Here is a 16,102-nt window from a genome sequence, read left to right as displayed (position 1 = left end):
GTTATATTCTTTCGCTAGTGGGGTGCTAGTTTCCATTAAGCTGGAAACCATTTTTTTTCGTAAATCTCCATTAAGCTGGAAACAGATACAGGTGGTACTTGTTTTTCCTGGCAAGTCTGTATGTTTTTCCATATATGCAATTTTAACTAGAACAGGGGAGAGTGGAGGAATAGGTAGATGTGTTCACCGCCAAATTCTGAGAAATATGATGCAAATCAATTGAAAACCTTGCTGTCATTTCAAACCTGCAAAAGCTATCTGAACTTGCATTGTTTTCTATAGGATCTTGGATTCTTGGTGGTGGAAACACCCTACTATGTGCTTCACTCCTCCCCTGTTTTACTTTAAAATTCTACTTGAATACTTTAAAATTCTACTTGAAAACTTTAGGGACTTGAAGGGGAAATATACACGAACACGGAATCACTGTGACTTTGGTAAATTACTCACAAAAACGTCCCTGAATCCGAGCACACCTGATTGAAATTTACATTTCTATGCAGGTTGTGAGCAACACGATCAAAATTTCTAGTTCTAAACAACAGTTTCACAGCCTTGAATAATATCGCATCTCTGCCGATCACCTATACTATAACTGATAGCTTGACGAAAGGCTTTAATTAATGACAAGTCCTTACTTTCCTGTACTTTCAAGCATCCGCAGGAGCCTCAGTTCTCATGTTAATTATGGAAATCTGCATGCAAAGTACAGCGGAAAGCAAATACAATTATACAAGTCTGTCAAGTCGTGCACCATCTTAAGTTGTTTGATATCCCAATGCCTCGATCTCTGCTATCTCATTATGATATTTTTCATGCTGTTTAGTCTGCACAACATGTCGACATTCAGGACAATAACTGGATTTTTAGGTCTGATGGTGTACCTGTGTGTTCCAATCACTATTGGGTATAAATGGTGATCGTGCTTACAGTGTCAGCAAGCAAGTTCCAGCAAGTTAGTTTGTAAAAATCTGTTGCGGCGCTTGAAGAGTTTTAGACTTATAGCACAGATTGCAAAACAATCATTGTGGATGATATCATGCAAAAGGAACAACATATCAAACCCACCAAAGAACATAAACAGTGAAAACTGAATGGCATTCTCCTTACAAAATTAAGACTTAACAATCCCTCGGCCCCAAGCCATAAACACCAGGTTTATTTGAGTATATTCTGTTTTCTTGTGCATGGGCATAGCTCATTACAATAATAACTTTAAATTAATTTCCACATGTTTATAATAAGACAAAAGTATCTGCTTGATTTCCAAATTAATTTTGGAGTCAAAGCAATTACTACTGTTTTATGTGATACTTTATGATTTGCTAAAACAATCATTATTTTAATATTACGTTTATGTCATACTATAGAGATGATTAAAAGAACATGATGAAGATGTATTATTAATCACTAAAATCGTCTTTATCTCACAATTATGAGCAAAAGAAGTATTATTTTCGGATTATATATGTATCTAATTTTCAGTTTATACAGTTTGTCATAGAAATATTGTAGTAAATTCAATACGGATCTGTTTTTTTATGTATTATATCTTGTTTTAAAGAGGATTCGTAGATCTATAACTTTTCTGTTTTACAGAAAATTTAAAAGAAAGCCAAACAGGTCCGAAAATATGCATGAAGTCAGACCAACGTACCAGATTTGTCTGGACAGTTTTGACATGCACGTACTTAAATCGTTATAGATTATTCGTTACTCAATATTTTTTGATGATTCAAAAGCCTAGTTAAAGTAGACTCTGAAATCTAAATATTCATGTTTATGGGACAAAAGTATCAACTTGATTCCCAACTTAATTTTCGAGCTAAAACAATAATTATTTTGATGTTTTATGTGACGTTATTTCTCTCACTTTTTGTGGTACTTACGTTATGATATCAAAGATTAAATTTTTTCCTAATACATGTATTTAACTTTAAGAATATGTTGAATAGGATCAATATCCCTACCCCAAAGTATCAACTTTGAATGGGCACATATTCATCTTTACCTGGACATGCACAAACTCAACATTTCGAATTGCGGCATGGGTAAATATTTACCAAATCATGATGATGTGTAGAAAAGGGTTGCAAGTCCTACCTCCAAAGCAAATCTTTGATGGACACACATCTTAATAAACTCAAGTATGCACAAGTTTTGAATTGCATGAGTTTATTCACTCAAATATGCACAAAATCAAAGAGTTTCGAATTGCATGAGTGCATTCATTTAAATAAGCACAAACCATTGGTTTTGAATTGCACGACTAAATATTACTTATATATTCAGTTCTTAGAACTTAAGGAAAATTTGAATAGGATTTAAAACTCACCTTGAAGGCTAAGTTTCCTTGTACTCTTGTCTTATAAACCACTTTATGGGGCTTGGAGAGTTCATATTTGTATGTCGGTAAAGGAAATATTTTCCTAATAGAAGTATATATATTAGATAATGCATTACATGATTTGGTTTATAATGTTCCATTGCAAGTCATATGACAATTAATGGTGATTGAATATATGCATGTTCACATTTATTTATCATATCTATTCAACTAGCTTGCTCTCTCTTTGATAAACAGTTATGGATAATATCAAAAAAAAAACCCTTCGTTTGCTAAGCTTGATACTATTAGCAAGAACTACTTGTCATGGAAATAGGATGCTCGTTTTCATTTAATTATTGCAGAATTGGATAATACTATAGTGGCTGAAAATCAAATCACACAAGTCCAAAAAAAGGCACCATATTGATGAAGCAATAAAACTTGAAATTTGACTGTTCAACACCCCCTTGTACTATGGAACTATTTGAATGACAAGTTTGGCCATGAAATAACCATTTTGCTACTACAAGCAAAACAAGACTAGATGAGTCTCAGATTCCAGGATTACAAAAGTGTAAAAGAATATAATTTTGCATTACACAAAACCACTTCTCTCTTAGAATTATGCGAAGAACCAGTTATTGAAGCTGTTAAAATTGATTAAACCTTATCAAATTTTCATGCCATCAATATTAATCTCTCACAGTATGTCTTATCGCAAGGCTAATGATGTTCATCTTTTAGATCTTATGCAAAAGCTCCTTCTAGCAAGAAAAGTAAAATAACATATTGGTTAAAAACTATCAACAACGACTCACTAGAACTAATCCACTTCCACAAGCTAATAATGTCATAGCACATAGCAACGTACAAGTGGAAGGGAAGAGGGCGAAGATGCCATATGTGGGGTCACTCCAATCAGGATAATTACTAAACAAGGCAACAAGACAAACATAAGTTTAAGCATGCCAAAATTGACAAGCCTAAGAAAGGCAAAGAGCATAAGTCAAGCAAGCCCACACTAACGAGGTTTGTAAACGATGTGGCCAAAAAGGTCACCACCAGCAAGTATGCTGCACAAGTACTGCAAAAGTCAAGTCCTACAAGGATTTGTCTGCACTCTTGCTGAAGCAAATGCTCAGGAGGATAGCTTTTGAGATCCAGATAAATTCACTGAAATAATAGTTAGAGATTTGCGTGAACGTGATAAGGCTAATGGTTTAGCCAATTCTGATTTATTACTTATTCTTCTATCACAGTGTATTATTTCTTTAGTTAGATACAAATATAACTATATTTTGCAAGATGATGAACAGTGTTTAGTGGATAGCGCAACCACATATGCAATCCCACAAGAAATGATATTCTTCTACATTAGTTTGTCGAAAACAAGTCTACATACCATTGGTGGACAACTTACCATCATAAAAGGGTATGACAAGACAAGTTTCAAATTACAAAATGACTCCATATTGTCTATTGTGAATTGCGAATGCTCAATTTGCACCAAAATCTCAATGATCCTTAATTAGTTAAGGATTTAAGAGCAAATGGATACCATATTGAGACTGCTGATATCAAAGGGGTTAACTATCTCTATATCACTAGAAACGTTTATGGAAAAAACAATTAGTTGAAAAACTACCAGGGTTGTCTAATGGTTTGTACAAAGCAACCATATCCCTAATTGAAACATATGTTACTAAAAGACTATTTTGATGATTCCTTTCTTGATTTGACGCAACTTCAAAAATGGAAAAGTCTTGGCAACTCATGAATTTGACTACAAGGTTTGACACATGGTAAGTTATTTTCTAGACCATCTCCTTCTGTAGATAGTTTAATGAGACATTCTTCCCTAGGTCAGGGGGAGACACAATTCATTAACAGAATTGTCTTGTAAGACACCAAATTTGTATCCACAAGGTCCACGTATATATATGAGTAAGATACATTTAATGATTCAGCAAAAAGTGACATGATCACTGCTAATGCTCCAGCACGTGTTAGCCTTCCTTAAAGGAAAGACATATAATAAATTGTGACTGAAAGAGCTCAAATGTCTCAAAATTGCAATATGCAAGGAAGACAAACTAATGAATTCTATAGACACTCAATTAGTGGTAGACCAACTTCATCTCAAATCCACCAAAACGAGGTAGATGTAATTCCTCGGAAGAGAGGGTCTTTACTAAAGATGCCTGATGGTAGTCATAATGACAACACTATCTTGAGCAAATCTGAAGCTCAATCATCTTATAACATAGTCTTTACGGGAGATGTCCCTAGCAAAGACTATGAGTAGCATTCAAAAATGAAGCTACCGAAGAAGAAACACTTTCAGACCCAATATATCCAAAAGCGTATCACCAGGAGTAACTGGATACATAATTTAGGAAACTGAGAATAAAGAGATCTCTATAAATTAGGCTCAAATTGGAATGTTATGGGCTCGTACTATTGTACTAATATCATCGTAGATAAAGTGTTTTCTTATGTCATCACCACTAAGATCATGAGAGATGATCTTGAGCCAGTTATAGTGGATGCATGTTGATTAAGAGATGATTAGCCTAAATATAAGAGGAAAACTGACCTAAATTCCCTTCTAAAAAGACAACTCTTTAGACTAATATGTCAAGCCACCCAAAGAAATAAAACCAATTGGTTACAAATGGGTATTCGTATGAAAACGAAATGAGCAAAATGAGATTATGCAATACAAGACTCACTTATGGCTAAATTAAAGGTTTTCTGTAAAAACCTAGAAGTGATTACAAAAAATCATATTTTGCTACAATTGATGCAACTTCCATTAGGTATCTTACAAGTCTAGTTTTCGTAAAAACTTAGACATGCATCTTATGGATGTAAATACTACCTATCTTTATGGTCATTTAGGTGAAAATATCCATGTGAATATTTTATAGGGACTTACAATCCCAAATTGTAAAACAGCAAGATATGTATTCGATCAAATGCAAAAGTTAAAGTATGGATTGACACAATCTTGAGGTATGAGATAACATCGTCTAAGTGATTATTTGATCATCAAATAAGGATACTTAAATGATCCTATATGTGCATTAAGAAGTCATAACTAGGTTTTTGCTATCTGTGCAATTTATGTTGATAATCTCAAACCTTGTTAGAACTCATAATGCAGTAATCATTGCCTTACATTCTATAAAGAATGCGTAAAACACCTTGGGAGATCAACACTCTGCCTAGGACTGCAACAAGAGTAGAAAATAGAATACAGTCTCATAAGGAAACACATACTAAGAAAATATTGAAAAGATTCAATAAATCTCATCCACTTAGTTCCCCAATGGTTGTAATAAGGACTCTAAATTCAAAGTATGATCATTTCCATTCCAACTAAAAGGGTGAAGCACTATTTGATCAAGAAATTACCATATTTATATGCTATATTAATGTTTTATCATGTTTAGCAAGACCTAACATTTATTTTGCAATTAATTTAATAGCTAGATTTAGCGAGGAACCAACTAAAAGAGACAATGGAATGATGTCAAATATATATGTCTTTCGATATCTCAAGAGTACTAAAGAATTGGGAATGTTCTACATATTCACAGAGTTAGTTCTATCGAATGATAAAATAGTTCAAGGTTACACTGATGTAAGTTATGTATCAGACCCCCCGCAAAGCTCTTTATCAATCAAAATGGTCATGTCTTTACAAATGGCAACACAATTTCCTTATAGAGATCCAACAAGGAAAGCAAGGTAGCTATTTCATCAAATCCTGCCGAAAATCATAGCATTATATAGAGCAGCTAAATAATGTTTTTGGTTGAGGTCAATTATTGTAAAACATATGAGAAGATCGAGTGGATTGTCAGCCAGTATAGACAAACCGACCACCACATATGAAGACAATGCAATATATATATCTCAAAAAAGAGAACGCTACATCAAAAGGTGAATGCACAAAGCACATTCAACCAAAGCTCTTCTATTATCACGAACTACATACAGAGAACATGCATGTCTTCAACATTGGAATGAGAAGAGTACAAAATCAGTATTAATTGTTGATTTCAGGGGGAGTATTCCATAAGAATACTATATCAGGTATTATAAGGACTTAACATTAAGTGTGTCTAAACACCTAATCTAAGTTTACCTAAAGATTATATTCTTTTTTCTTTACACAGATTTTTCCCATAGGGTTTAATGAGGCAATATACTTAGAAATGGTAGACATCCAAGGGGAAGTGTTATAATTTATTGGTCGGCCTAATGTGGCTGCCCACCATGAGATCTATAAATTATCTATGGAGACATTACCTAATGTAACATATGTTTTATATTTTGCTTTATATATTGGAGGAGGTTACCTTATCTATATAAAGAAAAACCTCCTCCCATTATCTGACACACTCATAATAAGAATTCTTTTCTTACTCTCCTATATTGAACTTTACTCATTTGCATTATTATTGAGTCGCAACACTTTTCATTATATTTTTCATTGAATAATTAGTAAAAAAAAAAAGAAAAACTGGCAAAATATATTTTTATTGATTGGGCTCTAAAAGAGTTCTTTTCTCATATGGGATCACTTACTTCTGTTTTTGGATCGGAAATAATTGATGAGACAGCTCAGCTAGGGGTGTAATACTGGGCGGGTCGGGTCAACTGCGGGTCAAATAGTAATGGGTCGGGTCAAGGCAGGTCTATGGGATACAAATCCAGTGGTCCCCGACAAGGCGGGGCGGGTTGAAGTGTCATGTCTTAGTACCACACTACCACCACCCGACTTGTTGGGTTAGCTCACAGGATGGGTTTCGGGCGGGTCATCCGGGTCGGGTGGAAATTGTCATTTTAACCCAATTTTACAAAAAAAAAAAACTTTCTAATTCTGCAAGTAATATCTTTCCAATTCATAACATAGAGAAAATTAATGGAATCAATCAATGAAAAATAAACAAAAATAAAAAATTATAACTTGAACCCAAAACCATATATATTTGAAAATTTAAAACTTTTTTATCGTGATTTACCATTTGTAAATTGATTATTTTCCATAGCAAGATAAAATGAAGATGAGATGATCTATATATGGTACAAAACAATAAAATATAAACTAAAAGAGTTCAAAATTAATATAATGATAAATGATTCATCTTCTCCAAAATTCGAAAGTTGAATTTGAACTCTTGATATTTGCCCAATGTTCAAACTTGAACATTTGAAATTAATGCTGAACTCATAAGTTTGTATTTATATCTCTCAAATTCCTACAAAAGTTAAAACAAAATATAAACAAAATATAAAAATATTGGAGTTAGAGTCTTGAAATGATGCGGGTTAACGGAGTTAGGTCAACGGCTTATGGCACGGTGTGGGTCGGGCGGCTTGATGGGTCGAGTTTGAGCATAGAACCTACACCCATAGCCCGACCGCGTAGAAATGGTGGCGCGGTGGGGCGGGTCTGTTTTTGAGTCGGTGTGGGTTTGGGTTGCGGGTGAAGACCGGGTGCCGTACCGGGTGATGGGTCAACGGTTTTTTTTACACTCCTAAACTCAGTACTTAAAGGTGGCTTTAAGTTTCTAACTAACTAACTATAACTAAACCAACTCGAGTAGTGTAGTGTCCTATATAAAGAGAAAATTTCACTTGAGAGTTAAGACTTCATCTCAAATCTTTGATAAATTTTACAATTGGGAGCGGTAACACAATGTATACAAAAATAGTATTTTGGAATGGGATGGAAGATTTTCTATGCCAAGTGCTAAAAATTTATTAGATAATAAGAAGAAGAAAAAGGATTCGAAAGAAGCGAAGAAGAGAAATAAGCAGAAAAGAGCTTCTGCAAAGAGCAAGAAGAAGGTGTTGATATGTAGGATTTTTTTAGTGCTCTTTGTTGCCTACTTGCTAATGGCGTTGGTTGCGGGGACGAAGATTCTAAACCAGGGGGTGCGAGATTATGTGCACACCCACCCCATCCAAAAAAAATTTATGTTTTTTTGTCAGAATGTCTAAATAATAAAGATCAACAAAATTATGTATTTATTTCAATTCACAAAACTAGAGTGAGTTGACTACTAAGAATTTAATATGGACCGATGAAGTTAACTACTTAAGTACTTAAGCCATTAATTGATACTACTATGTCTATATATATTTATATAATTTAGTCCACAAGTCTACAACAATTTAACAAATTGTTAACTTTTCTATAATGCTATAAGTCTATATAACTCTACTATCATGTGGAGAAAACTATAAAATATTAACATTGAAAGTAAAAAATTATAATTATTTTGTTTTGTTTTTTTTAAGTGAAAATTTTATTAATAATGATAATAAGTTTTACAAATAATTAGGATAAACGTAAAACAAGCTGTACCGCAAGTCATTTCTGAATTTGTTTTTGTTTTTTTTATAAAATTGAGGTCTGACGCTTGTTTAAGAATTGAGAGAAAGAAATGAGGGAGAGCTTATGGGTGATTAGAATTATACAAACCAACTGGCTGGGTTTTGGGTATTTGGCTATTTATTTTAATCTCATTAACCCAGCAAACATTCAATGACACATTTATTCATCTTTAATAGTTTTGGACTCAAAATAAAAGATAAATAAAAAAAAGTTAGTTTATTGAAATGTTTTTTATTAATTTTTTTTTTCATACAATTTTTTATTCATTATATTCTGTCTGTGCGGCAGTGGAAGTTTTAGAGCTCCGAGTCGTTATAGTTTGAAGATTTTTTTAGGCAATTAGTTATGTCTACGGTTGGTTGGTGTTGGAGCAACACAGTGCCCATTCTTGGAGATTATTGCGGCACCACCTCCTTCTTCTACTATGATTATGACACACTCCAACGTCCCGATCTTCTTGGTAACTATTTTTCTCTATTTCATTCTTTTCTTTCTTCTGTGTTTTCATGTTTGTTTATGTGTGTTTATGCGTCTTCTTGATTTTTTTTTTTTAATTTGTACCAACTAATTTAAGTTCCAAGATATTAAATGGGGATTAGTTTATTCTCAATTACGGGCTTTCTTGTAGTTGTGGGGAGACCCAAAATGAGCAGATACTGAGTAAAAGGTGAGGAATTAACATGAAAATTTAGAACAAAAAATAGGATATATAGAGTAAATGGAGATGAACTAATATTTGATGTGTTGTGAACTTGGCAACCCACCCTTAATAAGCATAAGACTAGCATATCTCACACTTTACTGTAACAAAAAGAGGGACAGATAACACTCACACGTACTGAAATACTCAGGAAGGGGACTTTTCATTTAAATAGAAGAATGCAGTATAAAAAAAATCTTAATAGGTGAATAATCAAGCCTCAGGAAACACCTCCTATATTTCTTTTACTATAATAAATTATTATTAACAACTAGTAAGAATATTCAGAAGGTTACCGTGCAATTTTCCACTAATCTTGTAAGCATCACAATCACAGGGTAATGATACTTGATTACCATCTCTTAGAAATCTCTTGATATGTTAGTGGCAGTGGTCCTTCAGTATCAATAACGCGTGGAAATCTTTAGGAGGAACCATAGATATCACAAAGTAATAGGACTTTTAATTTAGCAATTCAGGCCTCCAACCATCTATTTTATTCCAATCCCTTCTGGGACGGACCCAGGGGTTTTCTCCAGGGTATTAAGTGATAAAAATGAAGCAGTTACATTGTTAAAACCATTTTTTCTATCAAATTGTTTTCTTCAAATTCAAGATACATGCATTCTTCAAAGCTATTGAGTTTGAAAAAAATCATTGAGTTTAAAATTTTAAGACAGATCCGTAGAATATCACAAAAGCAGAACTTGCAAGAATTTTTTTCAAGAACTTACCAAGTAAATTGAGAGAAAAGAATTGAAAATAGAAGGATTAGGGGAAGTGGAAAGGAACTAAGGAAGAATATATACATTAATAATCTTTGTATTTTTGTTAGCAAAATCAGTTGAGTCAAGTGTCATGTGGCTGGCTAAGTTCAAACCAATACATACTAAAAACGTTTCCCTCTAATAGTGAGGATTGAATACCCTAGCTAGTCCCTGGGAGGAACTGACCTATATATTTAAACAAATAAAACAATCCAGAGATAGTGAACGATTCCTATGTTTAAAGTAGAGTAATATTACTGACGTATTTCATATTGTGTTGGGTAGACTAAAAAAAAAAAAAAAAATTATTATTAGTCTCAAAAAGTCCAAAAATAAATAAATATTACAAGTGTTGGTCCTAAAAAAATAAATTTGAAAACCCCAAACTTAAACGAACCGGCTAGTTCGTTCATTGTGAAAACCCAACGATATGGTCATACCGTTTGGACTGAGTCCCCAACGATGTGGCCACACTATTTGGACTAAGTCCCAAATGACTTGGTCACATCGTTTGAGACTTAGTCCAAAATTCAAGATACATGCATTTATTAGCGATTGAGATAAGAATTTTAAGAAAAGCAGAAAAAGAATTTTATATTTTTTCAAAGTTTAAATGGGATTCGAACTTTGAAAAAATATAAAATTGATTTTTTTAATTTTTCTTCGACAATACATACTAAAAAAAAAGAGGCCAATAATTGTTTGAGATTTGAACTTTGAAAAAATATAAAATTCTATTTTTTGGCATTTGAAACTTAGTTCAAACGGTGTGGCCACATCGTTGGGGACTCAGTCTACACAGTGTGGCCACATCGTTGGGTTTGCACAATGAACGATCTAGCTGAGTCCTTTAAACTTGGGGTTTTCAAATTCAAATTTTTGAGACCAATAGTACACTTGTAATATTTTTTTTTTTTTGGATTTTTTGACACCAATAATACACTTGTAATAATTGTTTTTTTTGTTGGAGTCTGCCCAACACAATATGGGGTCTGTCAATAACAAATACCTTAAAGTATATGAAGCCAGTGATGATATTACCATTTAAATCGAGTTACCACTTACCAGTGACCTATTACATAAAAGAAATCTTAGCATGCCTTGCTTTACTCGGATTTAAAAATAATAGCAGTTGAGAGTTTAAGACCGCATAATAGAGTGAAGAAGGAAATTTTAGTATACCTTGTTTTTTTTAACGAGGGGATTGAATTCAGACTTCACTGACTGATATTCCTAAGGAAGTGGTGTACTTAACTACTTAAGACTGTTAAGTGACATGTCCAACTTACCCTGTAGCAGAAGACCTTGTTCGATCAGCTAGAAAAACCTCAAGCACCTCATACACTAACTTCATACGCGCAGAAAACAGACGTACCTTTGTGAATGGATATAGTCAACGCAAGGACCGAGGATGATTCAAGAGCTGTGGTAAACCAGGGCACCAGGCCACTGCTAGTGCTAAGAGATGAAATCCAGTTTAATCAGACATCCGTATACATCTTCACACCGAGTTTTGTTCTACAGGATACAAAACAGTCAAAATGAAACATCCGGTCCAGATTTTTCTGACAAGTTTTTTGGAATAACGGCTATAGGCATCCCTTTGTTTTGAAACTTAACTGTTGGAATCACGGCTATAGGCAAAATTATAAGGTTTATGTACTAAATATGACAGAAACCTGTGCATTATACCGACAAGTCAGTTTAGTAACATAGCCCGAGCTACGAGGCATTATTAGTTACCTTGCATAAGATACCCATAAGGAGTAAAATAACGTACTTACTAACCAGTAAACCACATAAAAATTACACGTACTCCGCCTATCCAAACACTATAAGCAACAAATTATCAGCAGCTGTAATGTTCTTTCGGCAAAGGATATTGGGATTGGATATGGTCCCTTAGGGATCCAATACAAGAGCTTATCAAATTTTAACGAGCATCTTACAAGGTTCGATGAAAAACAAGAAGCCCTGTTCCACAGTAAATCAGGAAAGAAATGTTTCTCTTACAATTTCACTCGCGCATTGACAAACACAAAAAAGAAATATTAGTATGCAATAACAGGAACAATTGATTTCAGTGTGCAAAAACAGCCAAGTGTCGTGCAAAGAAACTTATCCGAAATCATTCCCAAGAGCTATATAAAATTTAGACAAAACTCAGTATTAGATATGAATGGCCTTGTCGTAAGTGGCCATTGCAGCTTCCTTCAAGGCTTCACTCATTGTTGGATGTGCATGGCATGTCCTAGCAATATCCTCGCTTGAAGCTCCATACTGCATGGCCAGCACTGCCTCATGAATGAGCTCCCCAGCATTAGGAGACATGATATGGACCCCCAATATCTTGTCAGACTCTTTCTCAGCAATTATTTTCACCAACCCTTCTGCATCATCAATAGCTTTGGCCCTGCTATTTGCCAGGAAAGGGAACTTGCCCACACGGTACTCAACGCCAAGCGTCTTCACCTGTTCCTCAGTCTTTCCAACATATGCCACCTCAGGGTGAGTGTATACAACCCCAGGTACCATGTCGTAATCAACGTGACCCTCCTTTCCTGCTATAAACTCCACACAAGCAACACCATCCTCTTCTGCCTTGTGAGCTAGCATGGGACCAGGAATGACATCACCAATAGCATAGACACCGGGAACGTTTGTGGCAAAGCGCTCATTCACCGGGATACGACCAACATTATCGGTGTTTACACCAATCTTGTCAAGATCAAGCCCGGCTGTGAATGGATTCCTTCCAGCTGAGATAAGAACAACATCAGCTTCTAGTGTAGTCTGCTCACCACCAGCTGATGGTTCCAAAGTCAGCTTGACACCTTCACCAGAGGAGTCTACTCCAACTACTTTAGTCTTTAGCATGAACTTCATCTTTTGCTTCTCAAGGGTACGCTGAAATTGCTTACGAATTTCGCTGTCCATAGTTGGGACAATGTCTGGCCCAAACTCAACAACAGTTACCTCTGATCCAAGCCGTCCCCACACTGAACCCATCTCCAGGCCAATGTAACCGGCACCAACAACAACAAGTTTCTTGGGGATTTCCTGTAAAGATAGAGCCCCAGTTGATGATACAATCTTCTTTTCATCAATTGTGATTCCTGGAAGGGGTTTGACATCAGAACCTGTGGCAATTATTATGTTTTTGCCTTTGACAACTGTGTTTCCGCCTTCAATTGTATCAACAGACACTTCAGATGGTGAAATAAACTTCCCATACCCTTTGACATAGGTTACCTTGTTCTTCTTGAAAAGACCTTCAATACCTCGAGTGAGATTGGAAACCGCTTTATCTTTTTGTCCCAGCATGGCAGGCAAATCGACCTCCACATTTGAAACCTTAACCCCATGACTTGCAAATGCATGCTTGGCTTCATGGTACATGTGTGAGGAATGAAGAAGTGCCTAGACAAAAGAATTATAAACAGTGTTGATAATTAATAAGTAAAGACAAGAAACGAAGGAGCTGTAACATTATCCTGATCTAATAATAGAGATTTGATACACAAGAAAGAGTCAAAACAGGTTTAAGAAAACCAACCTAACAAATCAGACAAGATCAAAAGCAACACGTCATACCATAAGAGGGATAACAGGAGGCGGCAGCACACAAAAGTATGAAGCATAGGACATATGAATCATGACTTTTTAGGAAAATATTGGAAAAACACCATAAACCAATAAAATATAGAACATCAGGTTCCCTCAAATGATGATTGTGTGTACATATTTTTAGCGAATAGACATGTGACACGTGACAACGCCTTTTTAAGGCTCGGATATAGTCTTAGTGTGGGTAGGAAATACCATAACATACTTTAAGTCCAAGTCCTGACCATCTCACTTCCTAGGTTCAGAAGTGAAATAAAAAAAGGAGGCTCGGAATTGGTTGGAGTAGTAGGTTCGGAGAATTAACTCCTTACTAGGAACTCCAAATCCAGAACTACTAAGTTTGGAACCTCTAACTCCCAATCCGAATATGAACATGTTTCCTTGCTGTTTAAGTCAATAAATAAAACTTAGACTTTGGAAACTTGAGCTTTTGGAAGAGTCTGGATAAGACTTGACAAGAGATTGTTTCCTAGTTCAACACTAATTACTTAGCTCACAAGTAGTTATGGTAAACCTAATCTATTCTTATAAATAGAATTGTTGAACTACATTTTGAGCTTGATTTTTCTTTACAGGATACATATGCAACTATTAAAAAACGTGGTTCAACTCATCATCTTCTAGTTCTCTTCTTCTTGATTCAATACTTTTCATTGTTCTTTGATCATTAACAAAATATTTGTATTTCTTGATTAGAAAAATTCATCACACAATGACCAAGCAATCAAAACTTAGCCCACGCTAAGTTACATTGACACGGATACATATGCCCGTATCCGACACGGATACAAAGTGTCTGACACAGCAAAATACCAAAAATTGAGGTATATTACATTCAATATGTGTCCATGTGTGTCCAACACGGACACGTGGATACGTATCCGACACGGATTATTTTTGAAATATGGTGTGTCCGTGTAACATAGAGCCCATACAACTTTGACAGCTGCCCCATTAAGCCTTGGCACCTTTCTCTACTCCCTGCTCCCTACGCCCTACTCCCATATGCACATAGCATTGATAAATTCAACGTTAAGAAGAAAAGGGGCACAAGCATAAACAAAAGACAACCACAGGAAGAGAAAACAGAAACTGGTCCTAGAGGAGAGAGAAATGAGGCAGTAGAGATAACACGGGGAGCAGAAACACAAGAACCAATTCAAAATACTTCATATAAACAAAAGGAGATGTACCAAGAGCAAAATTGATTCTGGTTCATCACAGTATTTATTTTTAACCAATTCTCTGTTAACCAAGTGGGACTGTGGGAGCATTGTTTCAACCAAAAGAACATATAGAGGACAAGAATATGATTGGTTATACTGAAACCAGACGCATTTAACACCCTATCTCTTGTAAATTTAAATGTAAACAGTTTATATTACAATAATGGATAACATATTTAGTTTCGGGCCCAATGCAATTTCAAATCATCAAGTTAAGAGCGAAACAAATGAAAAAACAAAAAAAATACTCAAACAATCCACTCCTATAATTATAAACAAAGTTTTTACAATCATCAAATAAATCATATACAAACAAATGGTTATAACCTCAACTAATCAACAAGAAAACAATAGCCCAGATCCAATCCTTAAAACCATAAACAAAATATTGAAAATGAAATCACAATTATATACCTTGGAAGGAATACAACCAACATTAAGACAAGTACCACCAAGAGCACCACGCTTTTCAATACAAGTAGTCTTGAGTCCTAACTGAGCCGCTTTAATTGCTGCCACGTAACCACCTGGCCCACCCCCAATAACCACTACATCATTCTCTTCCGATCCAGAAGCAAAACTTCTCGTCACTGAAAACGAATATCTTATTGAAGAGTTCATTATCCCTAATGCCTTTCTTCTTGCTAAACTTGCCAACGCCATTTTTTCTTTTTCTTTTTTACTTACAAAAATGGTGGCTGCGTTTTTTGTTTTTTGAAGAAGAGAAATTTTTTTAAGGAAGAAGAAGAAATAAATATATGCAACATATTTTAAAAAGAGTTGTATGGTGCAACCACTGCATCAATAGTAGACGATTGACGTTTTTGAAATTTTAATTTGGTTTAGTGGGTTTGACACACCCACATTTTGGGCCGAGTGGAGGGTACGTGGCCCAAAATGTTGTTTGGTAGGTTTCTGTCTGTCGTCAATCTCTTCTCTTTTTCTTCACCAAACACTCTTTCTCCTTCTTCTACACCCACCCAAAGTCCTAACTTGCGCTCTCTCTCACTCAACAGCTCCGCTCACTCCCACTGCTTTTCA

General features: G+C 35.0%; 1 protein-coding gene across 1 annotated transcript; it reads right to left on the bottom strand.

Moving 5' to 3' along the window:
* Positions 1 to 12,166: 12,166 nt before the first annotated feature.
* Positions 12,167 to 16,003, bottom strand: LOC147480906 (dihydrolipoyl dehydrogenase, mitochondrial). The gene is made up of 2 exons (XM_086575790.1): positions 15,476 to 16,003; positions 12,167 to 13,628 (listed from the first exon to the last, which is right to left on the bottom strand). Exons 1-2 carry the CDS (start codon positions 15,722 to 15,724, stop codon positions 12,378 to 12,380), a joined length of 1,500 nt encoding a protein of 499 aa, XP_086431916.1. The 5' UTR covers positions 15,725 to 16,003; the 3' UTR covers positions 12,167 to 12,377.
* Between the last annotated feature and the right edge of the window lie 99 nt (positions 16,004 to 16,102).

This window comes from Coptis chinensis, chromosome 8 (assembly GCF_015680905.1).
Source record: "Coptis chinensis isolate HL-2020 chromosome 8, ASM1568090v1, whole genome shotgun sequence".
NCBI classification, from domain to species: Eukaryota; Viridiplantae; Streptophyta; class Magnoliopsida; order Ranunculales; family Ranunculaceae; genus Coptis; species Coptis chinensis.
This window is presented reverse-complemented; position numbering and strand designations above follow the sequence as displayed.